The 14,485-nt window shown below is 44.7% G+C and overlaps 1 protein-coding gene across 15 annotated transcripts in view; it reads left to right on the top strand.

Moving 5' to 3' along the window:
• Positions 1-14,485, top strand: part of Magi2 (membrane associated guanylate kinase, WW and PDZ domain containing 2) — a 1,487,762-nt gene that overhangs the window by 1,345,702 nt on the left and 127,575 nt on the right. For 12 of the 15 annotated variants that reach the window (NM_053621.2, XM_087655501.1, XM_087655502.1 and 9 more), the window contains 2 exon segments: positions 2,545-2,737; positions 10,088-10,336. In NM_053621.2, coding sequence (NP_446073.2) covers positions 2,545-2,737; positions 10,088-10,336 — 442 coding nt within the window. 15 annotated transcript variants of the gene reach the window in all.

Below are 14,485 nucleotides of genomic sequence, written 5' to 3'. Positions count from 1 at the left end.
AAAGTGACCAGTGTGAGGGCCACTAAGGACCAACTTGGGATATGACCAGTAAAGCCGTAGGTCCTGCGGCCATTGAACCAAATGGAAATGCTCAGTGTGGCTCAGAAGAGCGTGCGTCTTCCATCAGCTCCCAGGAGCTTACTAAACACGCAAAATCTCATATTCAGGTGGGGTGTCGTGGCACATGCCTTCAGTCCCACCTCTCAGAGGACATGTTTCCATGAGTTCGGAGCCAGTTTGACCTACCCCTTTCCCCATTGCTGCCTTTCCCCATTGCACACGCCTTCCAACATTACCATCTCCGTTGCATTCTCTTGGCATCTTTAATGCGCCACGAGAATGGTGGTCCCATAAGGGGAGGATTATTAATATTTTTGCTGTGGATTCCTGGCCATTATATATAGTATCCCCATGCTCCTCCATGAATATCGATGTGAAATTAATAAATGAAGAGACGGCTTGTGAGCAGTGTGGCAGGAGAAAAGCACGGTTTTCCAGAGATCTTCCCTCCAATGGCTGACAAACTAACAACGTACCTTCAAGAGTACGTGGACATGCTCTCCTTTTCCCCACAGCAAGAGAGGAGCAGGTTCCCCGCGTGTAACCTATCTTTCCTGTGTTTGTATAAGGCTGAGGCGAAACTTTGAGCTCTCCCAGCTATAAACGTTCACCAGCCAGAAGCAGAATTTTGCCTTAAAGTTGGAGATTATCCAGCCAAAAGGTTCATAAACTGTTTCTTTTATAACTAATTATAAACTTCCTTATTTCCTGGGTACAGGAAATTTAAAGGTTGAAGCATTTTCTTTGGGCAGACCCTACCTAAATACAGCTTTTGTAGAGCCGTAGAGAAACAAACACTTATTTTAACTGGCTTTTGCACAAGACACTTAGAAAACCTTTGAAGTACTCCACAGTGGGCCAAGCTTCTTGAAGAATGACTGGGATATCTTTAGAAAGAAATTCAGAAATTCGGTTTGGCATGACAATATAGGAAATAGAGATTGTCAGAAGTGTACCCAACTTTCAGACTGCAGCAAGTAGGTACAGCAGGTCAAAGGGAAAGGCCTAGAACGTAGGTAATCTAAGGCAGGAGATACAATGCCACCCCCTCGATAGCAGCAGTGAATGGCTCGTCAGAACAGTGCTAGTGGTCACGGAAGCAATGCTATCTCTCACCCCGCCACCCACCGGGAATAGAAAACTACAGCAACGTTGTGGAAAGTGGCCGTTCCTCCGTGCAAGGTGTAAAGCCGTGACATCCTTCAGACTGAAATGCTGCCGCCTGTACTTAAGAGGTCCTGTGCATTCAGATCCAGTTGCCATGTTGACAGACATGAGAAATTAGGACTGAACTCAGGAGCATCCATTCTGTACTAAGCCTGAAGACATGCCTCTCGGGCTGGGGCTACACTACAAGCTGGCCGGAATCCACACATCTGAGGCCTGAAAGAAATTCTCATGCCTGAAAGAAATCAATTTTTTGAGCAACAAATCGCTTTATAAGGATTTAAAACCTGGAGTGAGGCTTCTGTAACATTGTCAGGCTGATGGAAACCGCTGCCTTCGGGAGCCATGTGGCTCAGCCACTGACAAAAGAAGAGAGACCCGTCGTGCATGGCTTGGAGAAACTGTTTTGTAGGTTAAACAGTAGAACTAAAATACTAAGTACCATTTACTTTCCTCTGAGATAGAAAAGAAGAAAGGCCTTGCTTCCAGATGCTAAACCACGTGATTCCTGTTGGGTTACAGGAAGCCATATGCACTGCTTTGCATCATGGTCCTATTTGGGGTCTTGTGAGAATACATGTGTTCCAGAATGCACACTGCCCCTCTTCCTGCCACAGTGATACTCTATCTAACATAGAAGTGTTTGAGGGGACGTGAAGCTGGGAACGTTCTTTGTGTAGAGGACGGTGTTCTAAGGGAATTCTCAATAGAGTCAGAATTTGGAGACAGTTCAGCTGAGAATACTTGAGTAAGTCAATAGGCCAGAAACAAAAATTGTTTTGTTCCTTTTGCTTTATTTACCCAACAAGCAAGCAAAAAAAAAAAAAAAAAGTGACCCTCTGTCCAAGTTTAATGGTGAGCAACAAGTGGTTTCCCCTGCCATTCGCAGGCGTAGAATATGAGTCACGCAAAAGTTAAATTCTTCCCTCACATTTTCTCGTTGGCTTCTCCCAGCAGCCCTCTGAACTGGGCGGGTCCTATTATCATCCCATTTTGTACGTGAAGGGAGCGAGGTTTGCAAAGCTTAAGAATCCTTATTCAAGTTAGGAGCTGGTGCCAGGACTCGGTCTCCACGATATTTCAGTGCCGATGCCATTTGTGGTAACTGACTACCATCAGCGCATTTCGAGTTATAATTTCCCTTAAGGCCGGCAGCACGTGGACCAGCAAGCAAGCATATCCTGTGGGGCGCCATGGAAAGCAGCAGTAAGTGGTAGACATGGGGAGCAGTCCCTATAAGGGCTTCCTTCCAGCCTCCCCTCACCCACTTGTGAAGAGCGAGCCCCTGTAATATATACCTATGGGTGTTCTCTCGAGATTTTGATCGGAGCTGTCATTGCGATGGGCTCAGCTGACAGAGACGGCCGTCTGCACCCAGGAGACGAGCTTGTCTACGTGGATGGGATCCCGGTGGCTGGCAAGACCCACCGCTACGTCATCGACCTCATGCACCATGCGGCCCGCAACGGGCAGGTTAACCTCACTGTGAGAAGAAAGGTGCTATGTGGAGGTATGCACTGAGGTGGGCAGCAAGAGCTGGGGGTGAGGCAGTGGGATGCTTTGGGGGACATAAGCGGGCAGCTAGAAACAAACTTCAAATTGGTTTCTGGGTTGTACTGGGGCAGAAACAAGCCGCGTGTTCTCTGGGTAACAATCTTCCAACATGCAGTTTGGCAACCCGGCTAATCCAGTCCCCGATTCCTACATTTTAAATGTAGTCATTAGAATTTTCTAGCGAAGCCTGGGGCTGATTCAAGATGTGTTTGCTCCGGGCTCTTTGATATATGCTTGCTGTGAGCAAAACATTATAATCGCAAAAAGGATGCCTTTTGAAAATGTTTCTCACTGTGTTTACAAACAAAGAACCCCAGCCTTCTTGTACGGTAATAAGGAAAACAGGGCGGGAAATTAGCTTCCATTGTTGAACCTGATATAGGTAACAGTACACCTCCCACCCTGAATGGGGATGTACAGCTCCCACCCTGAGAATACAATTCATATAGCGCCCGAGCTTATGAAACAGATAAATTACAATCAATTATTCCCTTTACAGCTTTTTCCCTGGCTTCAAAAAGAACTCACCAAAGACATATATTTAAAAGGCAGCCCATACAGTCATAATCTTATCTCATTTGCTTCTCTCCAGTATTAAGTCCCACTGGAGGGCTGTGTTCCAGAGGGTGCGACTGTTGCGATCACCATACTTGGGTTTATATCTGAACACTAGATAATGTTACCATTATAGATGTTTATTTTCCCCCTAAGACTTAACTGTGCTTTGCCTTGCAAATCACAGAAGCAGAAACGCAGCCATGTTCCCCTTTTGCCCTCTGCCCCAGAAGTCCATTGACCTGTCTCCCCAGCCACTTGAACGCCCTCCTACAGACCCCACTCTAAATCAGGAGTGACCTTGGCCACCTGGGCTCTTTGCATTACAGATGAGGAGACTTAGGCCTAAGGAAAACTAGATTGCCTGATGGTCCACGGTGAGTTAGTGGTGGTGCCGACGACGGGGACTCACTCCGGTGTGAGTCTTCCTTCGGACGCTATCATCAACTCCAGATCCCGCGTTAAGACACTACCCTCACCCCCAGAGACCACAAAGACAGATTTATGTCACTCCCAAAATCTTCCGAATGTGTTCATATATAACATCGGAACTTGTTAAAAGGCCACCCGCTAATCACAGGCTGTGGGAGAATCAGCGGCGTAAGATTTACTGCTTGGACTAGACATCTTTTTCCTTCGAGTCTCCTAGAAACCAGACTTTGAGCAAGGGCAGTCATTTCAAAGGGCAAATCAGACGAATCATGAGCCTTCACCAGCAGAGACCACTGTATATCTCACACCCAATGGAGGTTTTGCTACTCAGTGCCATTTGTCTTCCGAAATCCACGGTGTACCACTTGACCCAAAGAAATAAAACACCTTGAATTACGCCTTCTCCTTGAGCAAGTAGTGAGGATGGAGACAGGGATCGCTTGGTTAGCATTTAACTGCCTCTCTCCCTGCAGAGTGATTCTTAACAAAACAAATAACAACAACAAAAAGGTTTGATGTACCTATGTACTGAAACCTGAAGATAAATTAAAAAGATAACTGATTTATGAGGAAATATACTACAAAGTGCGAATCCAGCACACTAATATAATTTCATGCTCTCCTTGCCACAAGCCGATGATGATTGCAAATTAAATTTTGTTCTAATCAATCCAAGCTGTTGGAGTATAGGCCAAATGCTGCACAAAGCTAACTCTTGCGATTTGCAGGTCATGTGACTCCTGTAAAGTGCTCTTTGCCTTGATTCTCACCAAGTTCACTCTGCCAGGCTTCAGACCGCCTTTGGGAGCATTTAATTTTTGATAACGTTCCTCTGCAGATTACTCATGCTAGGAGAGGCTCTGCGCTCACTCAGCCTCCTTGAAAGCTCCATCTGTACCAAGAATGATTAAATTCAAGACAGGATACTTTGAGAGTAAAATCAACGCCTAAAAAAACAGGGTAGAAGGAATCTACAAGGCGTAGAAAAAGCCAGCTTCTTCATAGCTGTCATTCCGTCAAAGCGATAAAGGCCAATTCCGGATGGATGGGATAGGGGAAACGTCCTTTGAAGTAGCGTTGCTGTTATTCTGCTCTGGTAAACAAGGCAGTGGGAGGGGCAAGTGTGGCTTAGGACGGCACAGTCCAGTGCTGACAAGAAGTGACCAATCAGCTTAGCAGAACCTCAGACCAAGAAGAGAAATTGTTGGTACGTTATCTCACCACAGTGCAGTTTGAAGCACAGAGAGCTGGGGGGATCTGTCCAGCCACACAGATTATACCCTTCCATCTTGTCCCAGCCTTGGCTCACGTAGACACAGTACTTTGCGTGGAAAGGAAGGTACTGGTTTCCAAACTGATGCATCAGAACAAGAACACAGCCACAATGGCGTGCAGACACGTTAATGACACTGGGCAAAGATTAAAATAACACAAAACCCTTCTCCAAATATTAAGTCCTAAGAAATGCATAAACACTAAAAGTAGAAAGGCAATTGTTTTTCAACTTTAAACTGGTCCTTCCAAAGTGAGAAACTGCTGAGTTAGAGAGCAGTAAACCTCTAGTGCCTCTTGCCCGGGAATCACTAGCACAAATCTTGTACCTTGAACTAGTTTTGAGAGCTGTCTTTTTCGTGCCACTAGCTCCAGCATTTGGTTGGTTTTTTTTTTCTCCCTGAGGATATTAGGAGAGTGGCTTTAATTACTCTGCTGAAAGTATAAATATTTAAGTGTTTGGTAGCTCAGCTTAGAGATGTTCAACCTAATGACACATTGTTTTAGATGCACAGTTTGTTTGAAAGTAAGATGTCCCTGAGGAACTCCCTAACTTGTGAATTGAGAATGGATATGCAAGAAAGTTTTATAGCTTAATCAAAACATCCAGTCTCTGTGCTATCAGCATCTTTCTCCAATACCCAAGGAGAATATAATTCTTGGCCCAATGTTTAGGAAGGGGAGCCTGTTGACAGTATAGTGAAACACAGTGGTAGGCACAGCTCTGATCTTGGTCTAGACTTTGTCCATGTAAGTGTATTCCCTTTCCCTTTGTGAACATGTCACCTATCCAGTAAGCTGTCTACCTTGACGAGTAAAAACCAGCTGTACCTACAAACAGGGGCAGAAACACACCCAGGTCTGTCCCCTTTCCCAAGAGGTACTGTGATGGTGCATATGGACACCACAGCATATGGACACCTGTGTGAGACTCTAGTCACATGCATGCCTTATGGCCCTAGCTATGCTTCAAGGCATGATACACCCATCTGGAAGCAGGCTCAGGCCATCTGGTCTACCGAATCCTCAAGTCCTACTACCGAGGCTGGGGATCTAGAAGGGAAATGGAGGCTCTGATTGAAAAACTCCTGTTGGGTATATGAATTCCTTACTTCATGAACGCATGAATAAATTTGGTATTGGTAAGAGGCATCAGGGAGTTGTCAGAGATGTGGTGGCCCAGGCAGCGGGCAGCCATGATCCAGCTACGAAAATTCAAGAGAAATTACAAGTTCCTACCCCTATCAGATCTTCCTGTTTATAAACATCAGCAATTAATTAATCAATCATAACATTAGCATTAAAGGTTTAGATCAGCAATGTGCCAATGAGAACCAAGCCCTACCAGGAGTAAACATCTGAGTCCAAAACCCAGGTAAGAACCTGCAGGCATCATCAGCCATTCCTGCCCTCCAAAAGGAAGAGTCTCTTCCAGTAAGGTGGCATGCTGTTTTCTAGTATCACTGGTGGGGACAGAACAGAACCTAAAACCTAAGTACTTGACTTCAGGAAATGCTAAATGACTGACTCTTGAATGGCCACGCATGTGTGAGCCAAAAGGCATCAGGTATTCTTGGAAATTAGTATGGTGTTAATTCACCTTCTGGCCTTTTACTTTCTTGTTCAAAACCAACCCTGTTGATGTGCTACATCACGAAGAGGTTTTGGAAAGAAAGCAGTCCTGTCCAGCTGGAGAGCCAGTTAAATAGGAAGCACTTGACGTCAACCAACACCTCAAAGACAACAGTGCTACCAAATCCCAAGGGCCTGGGGCCAGAGCAACCCTGAGAAAGCTTGAACACCTTCCCAGTTAACCACCTGGCTTAAAAAATGCCCCTTTTGCTAAAGATGAAGGGATTTTCTCCAAAACTTGAAAAGGGGACCAAACACAATAGAAAGATGCCCCTCCATCACTTTGATCCTTTCTGTTGCCCAGGGACCACCACATTGGCTTAGTCATCTATTCCCTCACTCTCTAGAACCCACAGTCCAGCCACTCCCAGCCACTTACTGCAAAAGACGGATAGTTTTTCTTTGTTGCTGATTTACTGACAACCACGGCTCTCAACTCCCCTAAAATAACGACAGCCAGAAAATGAGATCTCTCTTGTCATTCTCTCTGACATTTAGTTACTGATTTGGTCCAATAACTCTGGAGATTTTCAATTTAATGTAGCAGCATAATAATTGTTTGTTTTTCTTCTCCAAGACTATCTCTAATCATTTTATTTCCAACTTGGACAAGGACTGAGAAAGGACGCGTACTTCACCAAGACAATAACAGCCTGTCTTTGAAGGAGGGTACATTTTACAGGCAGAAGTATTCCATTCTAGTTCAAAGCAAGGACGTTGACATTTTGTTCTTTTATGACCTCAGTACATTTCTCACAAATGAAAAGTACCTTTTTATATTAAAAATTAATTAATTATATCTTAAAGAAAAAGTTCAAATGTATCAAATCATAATAGCCCTCGCCTAGGTCTCAGTTCTTCTATAATTAAAAGAAGTGAAGAGGCAGGAATGTAGCTCTTCCCCAGCCCTCTTCTCCCTTTAGTGCACTTAATAAGCTACCTCCAAAAGCTCGTCTTATTTTGTAAGACCTTTTTATGACTAAGTGACTTAATTTGCACTTATTTTCTTCAAAGTTTTGGTTGACTTACTGCTACTTCTCATGTCTCTGTATATGAATAAATGTAATATATGAATGAACACAGTTCTTTCTCTAGATATCAGTATAACAAAACATCTCCTGTAGTCTCCACTCCCCCCCCCAACTTCCTTATTTCCTATTACTACAACAAACACCTGAGGCGAATCAGCTTATAAAGAAGAAAGGTTTATTCGGGTTCATAGTTTCGGAGCATGACCCATTTGCCTTGGGCCTGTGGCAACACACAGTGATGGCAGCACCTGAAATAATTGCATGTATACCACAGCTAGAGAATGAAGACTAGGGAGAGAGGTGTGCCCAGCTGTCCCATACTCCTCTTCCAGGGTACAGCTCCGGTGACCAAAAGGATCCCATGAGTCACACCTCTGGAAGCTTCACTACCCTCCAATCAAGACACACTCTAGCAGTATGGCAACTGTAGCTTGTGCCTCTAACAGGCTTCATAGGAACTTCTGCTAACTGTTCCTGACTTAACACAAGATGCGTCCCAGTATTTTTAAGTAAGAGTCAGAACCTACAGGCCCACACGAAATGGGGAACTGTCAGTTTTCTCTTACTCTATTATACAGACATCTTTTGACACCCTGGTGAATGTTAGGAAGGGAAAGAAACAGCCCTCTAGGGATTGAATCTGCTGCCCTTACTCCACTCCCTGCTGGCACCTTGCTGTTAAGTTAAAAAAGCAAATCCTTCTTAGATGGCAGACCAATTGTCATTACACACACACACACACACACACACACACACACACACACACACACTTCTTGGGACTCAAGAGAGATGGCTTAGCAGTTAAGAGCATTACTGGCTGCTCTCCCAGAAGGCATGGGTTCAATTCCCAGCATCCACATGGCAGCTCACAACCAAATGTGACTCCAGTTCCAGGGGTTCAGTGCCCTTCTCTGACCTCCATGGACACGGAACATGCATGTAGTGCACATACATACATGCAGGTAAAACGGTAAACTAGTCCTCTTAGCTCCACCTCCCTCTGATATTGGCACATAATTATGCTCACTTCATTTTGGGAGTATTGGTTAGATTTATCCAATAATATCCAATTAATAAAGCGTATTTTGTAATATAGGATGCAAATGAGCAAAACTTCAAACACCTCTACTGGGACTCAACGTTCAGTTTGTCGGTCTGATGTTACCGGATCTGATTCAGACCCTGCAAGCTAATTCTCAGTGAAAATCTCAATTGATTTCTTTATTCTTTCAAACTACCTTATCGATTAAGATGTGACTGTCACCTAAAACCATATGCAGGCCACTTTTTTAAAAAGTCTACTTCCCACACTTCTAGGCTAGCAAATACCATAAGACAAAACTGTGGCTCTTAAAGATAAATGCAGTCAGCCCCCATGGTGGTTGTCCCCATTGACAGTACAGTTAATTTCCCAGAGATCTTGAAATGTTATCTAGATCCCTATGCTAATCTTCCCCCAGATCAACTGTGGGGGAAATAAACGAAAACTTCTATTGGTGGGCACTGAAGATGGGCACTCTTTATGTTTGTTCTTTTTAACGTGTGTATGTGTGCGTGTGTATGTGCGTGCATGCGTGTGCGTGTGGGGTTGGGGTGCAGAAGCATGTGTGCATTGGCACTCACTTGTAAGGATAAGAGGACAGCCTCAGGTTTGTCCATGCGTGTGCGTGTGGGGTTGGGGTGCAGAAGCATGTGTGCATTGGCACTCACTTGTAAGGATAAGAGGACAGCCTCAGGTTTGTCCTCCCTTCCACACTGTTTGAGGCAGGGCCTATCTCTCTTTGTTGTTTGCTGTTGTGCACTCCAGCTGACCAGAGAGCCTCTGGGGGACTCTCCTTCTGTCTCCCACTGACTCAGAGGAGCACAGATCCTAGAAAGGATTGTCTAGTGTCCACCTTTATATCGGTTCTGGGGATTCAACTTAGATCCTCATGGTTACACAGTAAGTGCCTCACACACTGAATGCTCTCCCCTAACCCCTTTATAAATTCTTTCAGTGAGTCATTTGCCTGGGATGATTTAAAATTCTGTCCACTTGGGTTTCCTATCATCTTCAGTTGGTTACTATGCAACCAAGAAGCTAATATATAAAAGTTGTCGTTGTCTCTGGGACTTAAAGACATAGCAAGAGAAAAACAAAACTCAGAGGAGACTAATTCAGGGGGTCAGGGTGGTAGGGGAGTGGGGGCCATTCCCTGTGCTTTGGGAAAGGCTCACAATGGATAAAGACCTAGTGGATTCCATGGGAGATCTGTAACCCTTCAAATGTGCTTTGTATCTAGAGGGAGGATTAGCTAGTCACTCTTATGCCTGCTCCTTAGGAAGAATTCCCTGTGGCCTTTCCGACATCACTGAGTTCCTGTGGACTATGATATTCATTTCAGGGGAGCCCTGCCCAGAGAATGGGAGGAGTCCAGGCTCTGTATCAACACACCACAGCTCTCCCCGCAGTGACTATGCCACCTACGCCAACAGCAACCACGCGGCCCCCAGTAGCAATGCCTCACCCCCTGAAGGCTTTGCCTCGCACAGCCTGCAGACCAGTGACGTCATCATTCACCGAAAGGAAAACGAAGGCTTCGGCTTCGTCATCATCAGCTCCCTGAACAGGCCTGAGTCTGGAGCCACCATAAGTAAGTGACTGGCTTGTCTGTGTGCACATTAAGGGGATGATATATGTATTTGTTCTAACCATAGAGATACCAGAAGAGTAGAAATCCCAGGCTATGAGCAAAAGAAACATAAACCACCTTAACACTGACTGGGCAAATGTCACTTGTTAGGTTCAAGAATAAAGTAAGAGCATGCGTTCCAAATGCTCAGCGTTATTAGAGCTATTACTTCGTTCGTAAGTAGAGTAAAATAAGAGAGCAGTGTGTGGTCATACAGCTGTGAGAGGAGGTATGTACCTTCTTCATGGGCTGGCGAGGGAATGTCCCTATAAGAGCTGCTCCAAAAGACAAGCGAGAGGTAGAAAGGAGATCTACCTAGTGGGAGATTGTCCGTACAGAAGCCCTCAGATGAGAAGGAACTCAGGATCAAGAAGGATGCAGAAGACCAGGGTAGCTGTGCTGAAGTCAGCCAGAGAGAGTGGCACCCATTGCCACTTGGGGTACACAAAAGCCAGGAGGTGCACTGGTAGCAAATCCATGTTGCATTCTCGGTTTGTGGAAATTTAAGGAAGGTTTTGAGCAACGAGATGCCTTTTTTTTTTCCCTTAAGGATGCTTGTATAAAATGGAGTGGAGGTTGAGAAAGAGCAAAACTGGAAACACAGGACATGGTCGGGAGGCCTTTTCAAAGCAGCCCCTTAGACAGACTCTAGGGTTCATCTCTGGGCTAGCAGGCGTAGATAGGAAAGCAGTGGATGGGTTTCAGGTCTGTGGATTCTTCAGTATTAATGTTCCATGAGTCTACACAACACAGTGACAGAGGTCACATTCCTCTTCAGCCAGCCACCATTGTCGATGGCCTCCTTGGTGCACAGCCATCAAGCAGAGGACAGAAATGGGGATAAGAAAATGTGTCATTCTTTTTTCATGGTCAAGTGCTTTGACGCAAAATGCCATGGATATATTTGGTCTGAATGTAGAAGTCTTCAAATAATTACTGTTATTATTTGAATGTTCCTAAAATTCTTATAAATTGTGGTTTCCACATTAGGTCAGATAGGATGCATGTCAAACAATGTTCAAAAAAAATCATATTATCAGAAATTAGTAAGAGCTTCTGTGGTCAGGTTAACATTATCAAACGCCTACCAGGAGCACATGGGTAGGATTGTCCTCTTGACACGAGCCTTCACAAGTTCATGAGAGGAAACTACCAAAGTTTCAAACCTCAGCCAGTATATGCCGAGGCCAAATTACATATGTCTGAAGGAAAGCTTCCATTTTTCTTTTTCTGATAAGCTGAAGAAATAAATCTGATCTTTAAGCATAAACTCAGAGCAGGATTCTGCCAGTAGGATGGATTCACCAAGATTAAAAGGACACAAGACTAAAGATTTTCATGAATGATATAAACAGCCTCCCAATAACTTTGAGAAATGTTCACAGGGAGCTTTTGCGGCTGCCTCAAGTCAATTCAGGTTGTTTACTGTGGCAGGACACCCAGAGAACTAGAGGAGAAATAAAAAGTATACTGCCACCATGAAAATGCTAAGCATGTGTTTCAGGTCTCAACTATTTAAAGCACATGGGTAGGATTATCAGCTTCCTTTCCAGATGTGGAAGGAAATGTATGCATGCGCTTTCCCTATTGCAAATCAAATCCATGCAGAAGTAGGTCTGGGAATGGTCACAATTGGTGCTAACACTTAACAATTAGTGAGTTTCTCTGCCTAGTGAGTGACCTCAAAAAAATAACTCTTAACTCTCAAAATGGCTTGACTTTTGTATCACCCCCGAGCATAGATGTATCGTAGTCTATTGGTCCAGGATGCCTCCTGGTTCTTCCTTTCATATGGCTATTTCTTCTCAATTGAAGGATTTTTGAAACACAGACTGTCCCACGCTCTGTGGCAAAAGCAGCTATTACCCTGATGGCAGGTTGCCATTACAGTGCGTAATTTGCAGTTTGCGCCTACAAGGCTCCTGGAGCCAATGTTCTTCCCTACTTAACTTCTATAATATTTTTGATCTCTATTTTCAGTGGGGAAAAAAAATGCTCAGCGCCTTGTAAATGGTATAGAGCCGTCCTTGGGCCTCATAGTCATTGTTAGTATATCAAAGGTTGTTGGACTCTGGGCATCTGAGATAGGATGATGCTATCAGATAATTTGGGCTGACAGCCGTTCGGCCATTTGCTGGGCTTGTGGCAGTTTCCTTCTCCTGTCTTATCACAGCACCAAATGCATTAACGATTCATTGTGTAGCTCGTTTCCCATGGCTACGGGAGCTGTTTAATTGGTAGACAGGGGTCACTGTGCATTTGATTGGCAGATCACTACACTTGGGCAAGCAAGTGGTGAGAGGTTGGTAGCTCCGGTGCTGCTATCCTGCTACTTGGATTGGAAACCTGACTCTCGTTAACTCGCCTTGTGACCTTAAAGAAATCATATGGCTTCGTTCTCCTTAATTGTATGAAAACAGTTGTTACCTTTGCCGTAGGTTACACGGAACATTAAAGATATCTGTATATTTACAAACGTACGAGCGTCCCACTGTTATAACACAGAATCACTAGAAAGTCACCGCAAGAGGAAAGATTTGTTCTGCTCAGCCCAGAGTGGTTGGTTCCATTGCTTTGGGGGCCTGGGGTGAGGCAGAACATTTTGGCAGAAGTGGGTGATGAAAGAATCTGTTCTCTTGGTAGCTGGGAAGTTGAAAGGGGAAGGGCACCCCAATAGCCCTTCAAGGGCATACCCCCAAAAGCCCCAACTCTTTTTCTAAAGATTTATGTATTTTATGCATATGGATACTTTGCGTGCATTGTAGACATAAAATTTTTTGCAACCTACTTTCAATAAGGGTTCAACCCGTCCTCTAGTCCACGACCCAGCAGCGGTAGTGGAAGAGGAAAGTTATGAGGATGTGGGGGATGTTCAGCAAGCGTTCTTTGAAGGTGAGCTCAATCTTCTTCGGCAGCAGTTCAGTCCCGTAGCAAACACCAAATACGGCTCAGCAGCTGCACAGCAGTCCTCTCGGCAGGCAGACACCAGGCACGAACCAGCAGCTGTAGTTCAATACTGGAGAAACCAAAAGGCTCACCCACAAACCAGCCTGAAGCGAGGCTGCAGAAGTGGCAAGCTTCTCCCTGGCATCACCACTTACACTAGCAATGCTGTGTAAGAGGAACCAATACCTGTGTGTCCTTAGCAAAACTAGCGGGGCGGAGCCAACCAAACCAATTCTCAGTGCTCATCTCCCACCATCTGTGGGCTCATATTTACACTCCTTCATCAAGTGTCCTTTCAACCTGTCTGCTGTATCAAAACATCCTTTCTCCTGTGTCTGCTTCACGAAAACATTCTTTCACGTGTCTGCTTTAGCAAAGCATCCTTTCACCGGTGTGCCCCAGCAAAACTTCATTGGACACAACTAACTTGCCAAAGAAACTAGAACTTTCCACTTCAGTGCATGTCTGAACACCAGAAGAGGACATCAGACCCCATGGGACTGCAGTTATAGATGGATGTGAGCCACTGTGTGGGTGCGGGAATTGAACTCAGGACCTTTAGAAGAAAAGGCAGTGATGTTAACCACTGAGCCCTCTCTCTAGCCCCTAGGTTCCAACTCTTAAAGCACCACCCAACGACACTGCAGGCTGATGTGCAAGCCTTTAGCATGTAGATCTTGTGTGAACATTTGAAACAAGACTGAACAGCCAAGGTCTTCATGTCATATTATTAATGAACATGGAAAATTAAAAATAAACCATTTATGGGTTGGGGATTTAGCTCAGTGGCAGAGCGCTTGCCTAGGAAGCGCAAGGCCCTGGGTTCGGTCCCCAGCTCCGAAAAAAAAAAAGAACTAAAAATAAACCATTTTTATCCTCTCAACTTTTTAATTCTATGCACACAGGTGTTTTTCTTGTACACATGTCTATGCACTGTGCACATGCAGTGGCCACAGAGGCCAGAAGAGGATGTCCAATCTCTGGAGTTATAGGCAGTTGTGAAATGCCACGTGACTGTCAGAATCAAACCCACCGTCTTCTAGAAGAGAAACCAGTGCTCTGTTAAAAGCTCTTTGATGTTGATAATTTCGATACATTTGTAAAGTCTGAACCATTTATCTCCACTGACTAACATGTCATCCTTATCATTGATGAGGTCTGTGT

The sequence above is a fragment of the Rattus norvegicus genome, chromosome 4 (assembly GCF_021556685.1).
Source record: "Rattus norvegicus strain SHRSP/BbbUtx chromosome 4, alternate assembly SHRSP_T2T, whole genome shotgun sequence".
Classification (NCBI taxonomy): domain Eukaryota; kingdom Metazoa; phylum Chordata; class Mammalia; order Rodentia; family Muridae; genus Rattus; species Rattus norvegicus.
The sequence above is the reverse complement of the archived record's forward strand: the minus strand, read 5'-3'. Positions and strand labels throughout refer to the sequence as shown.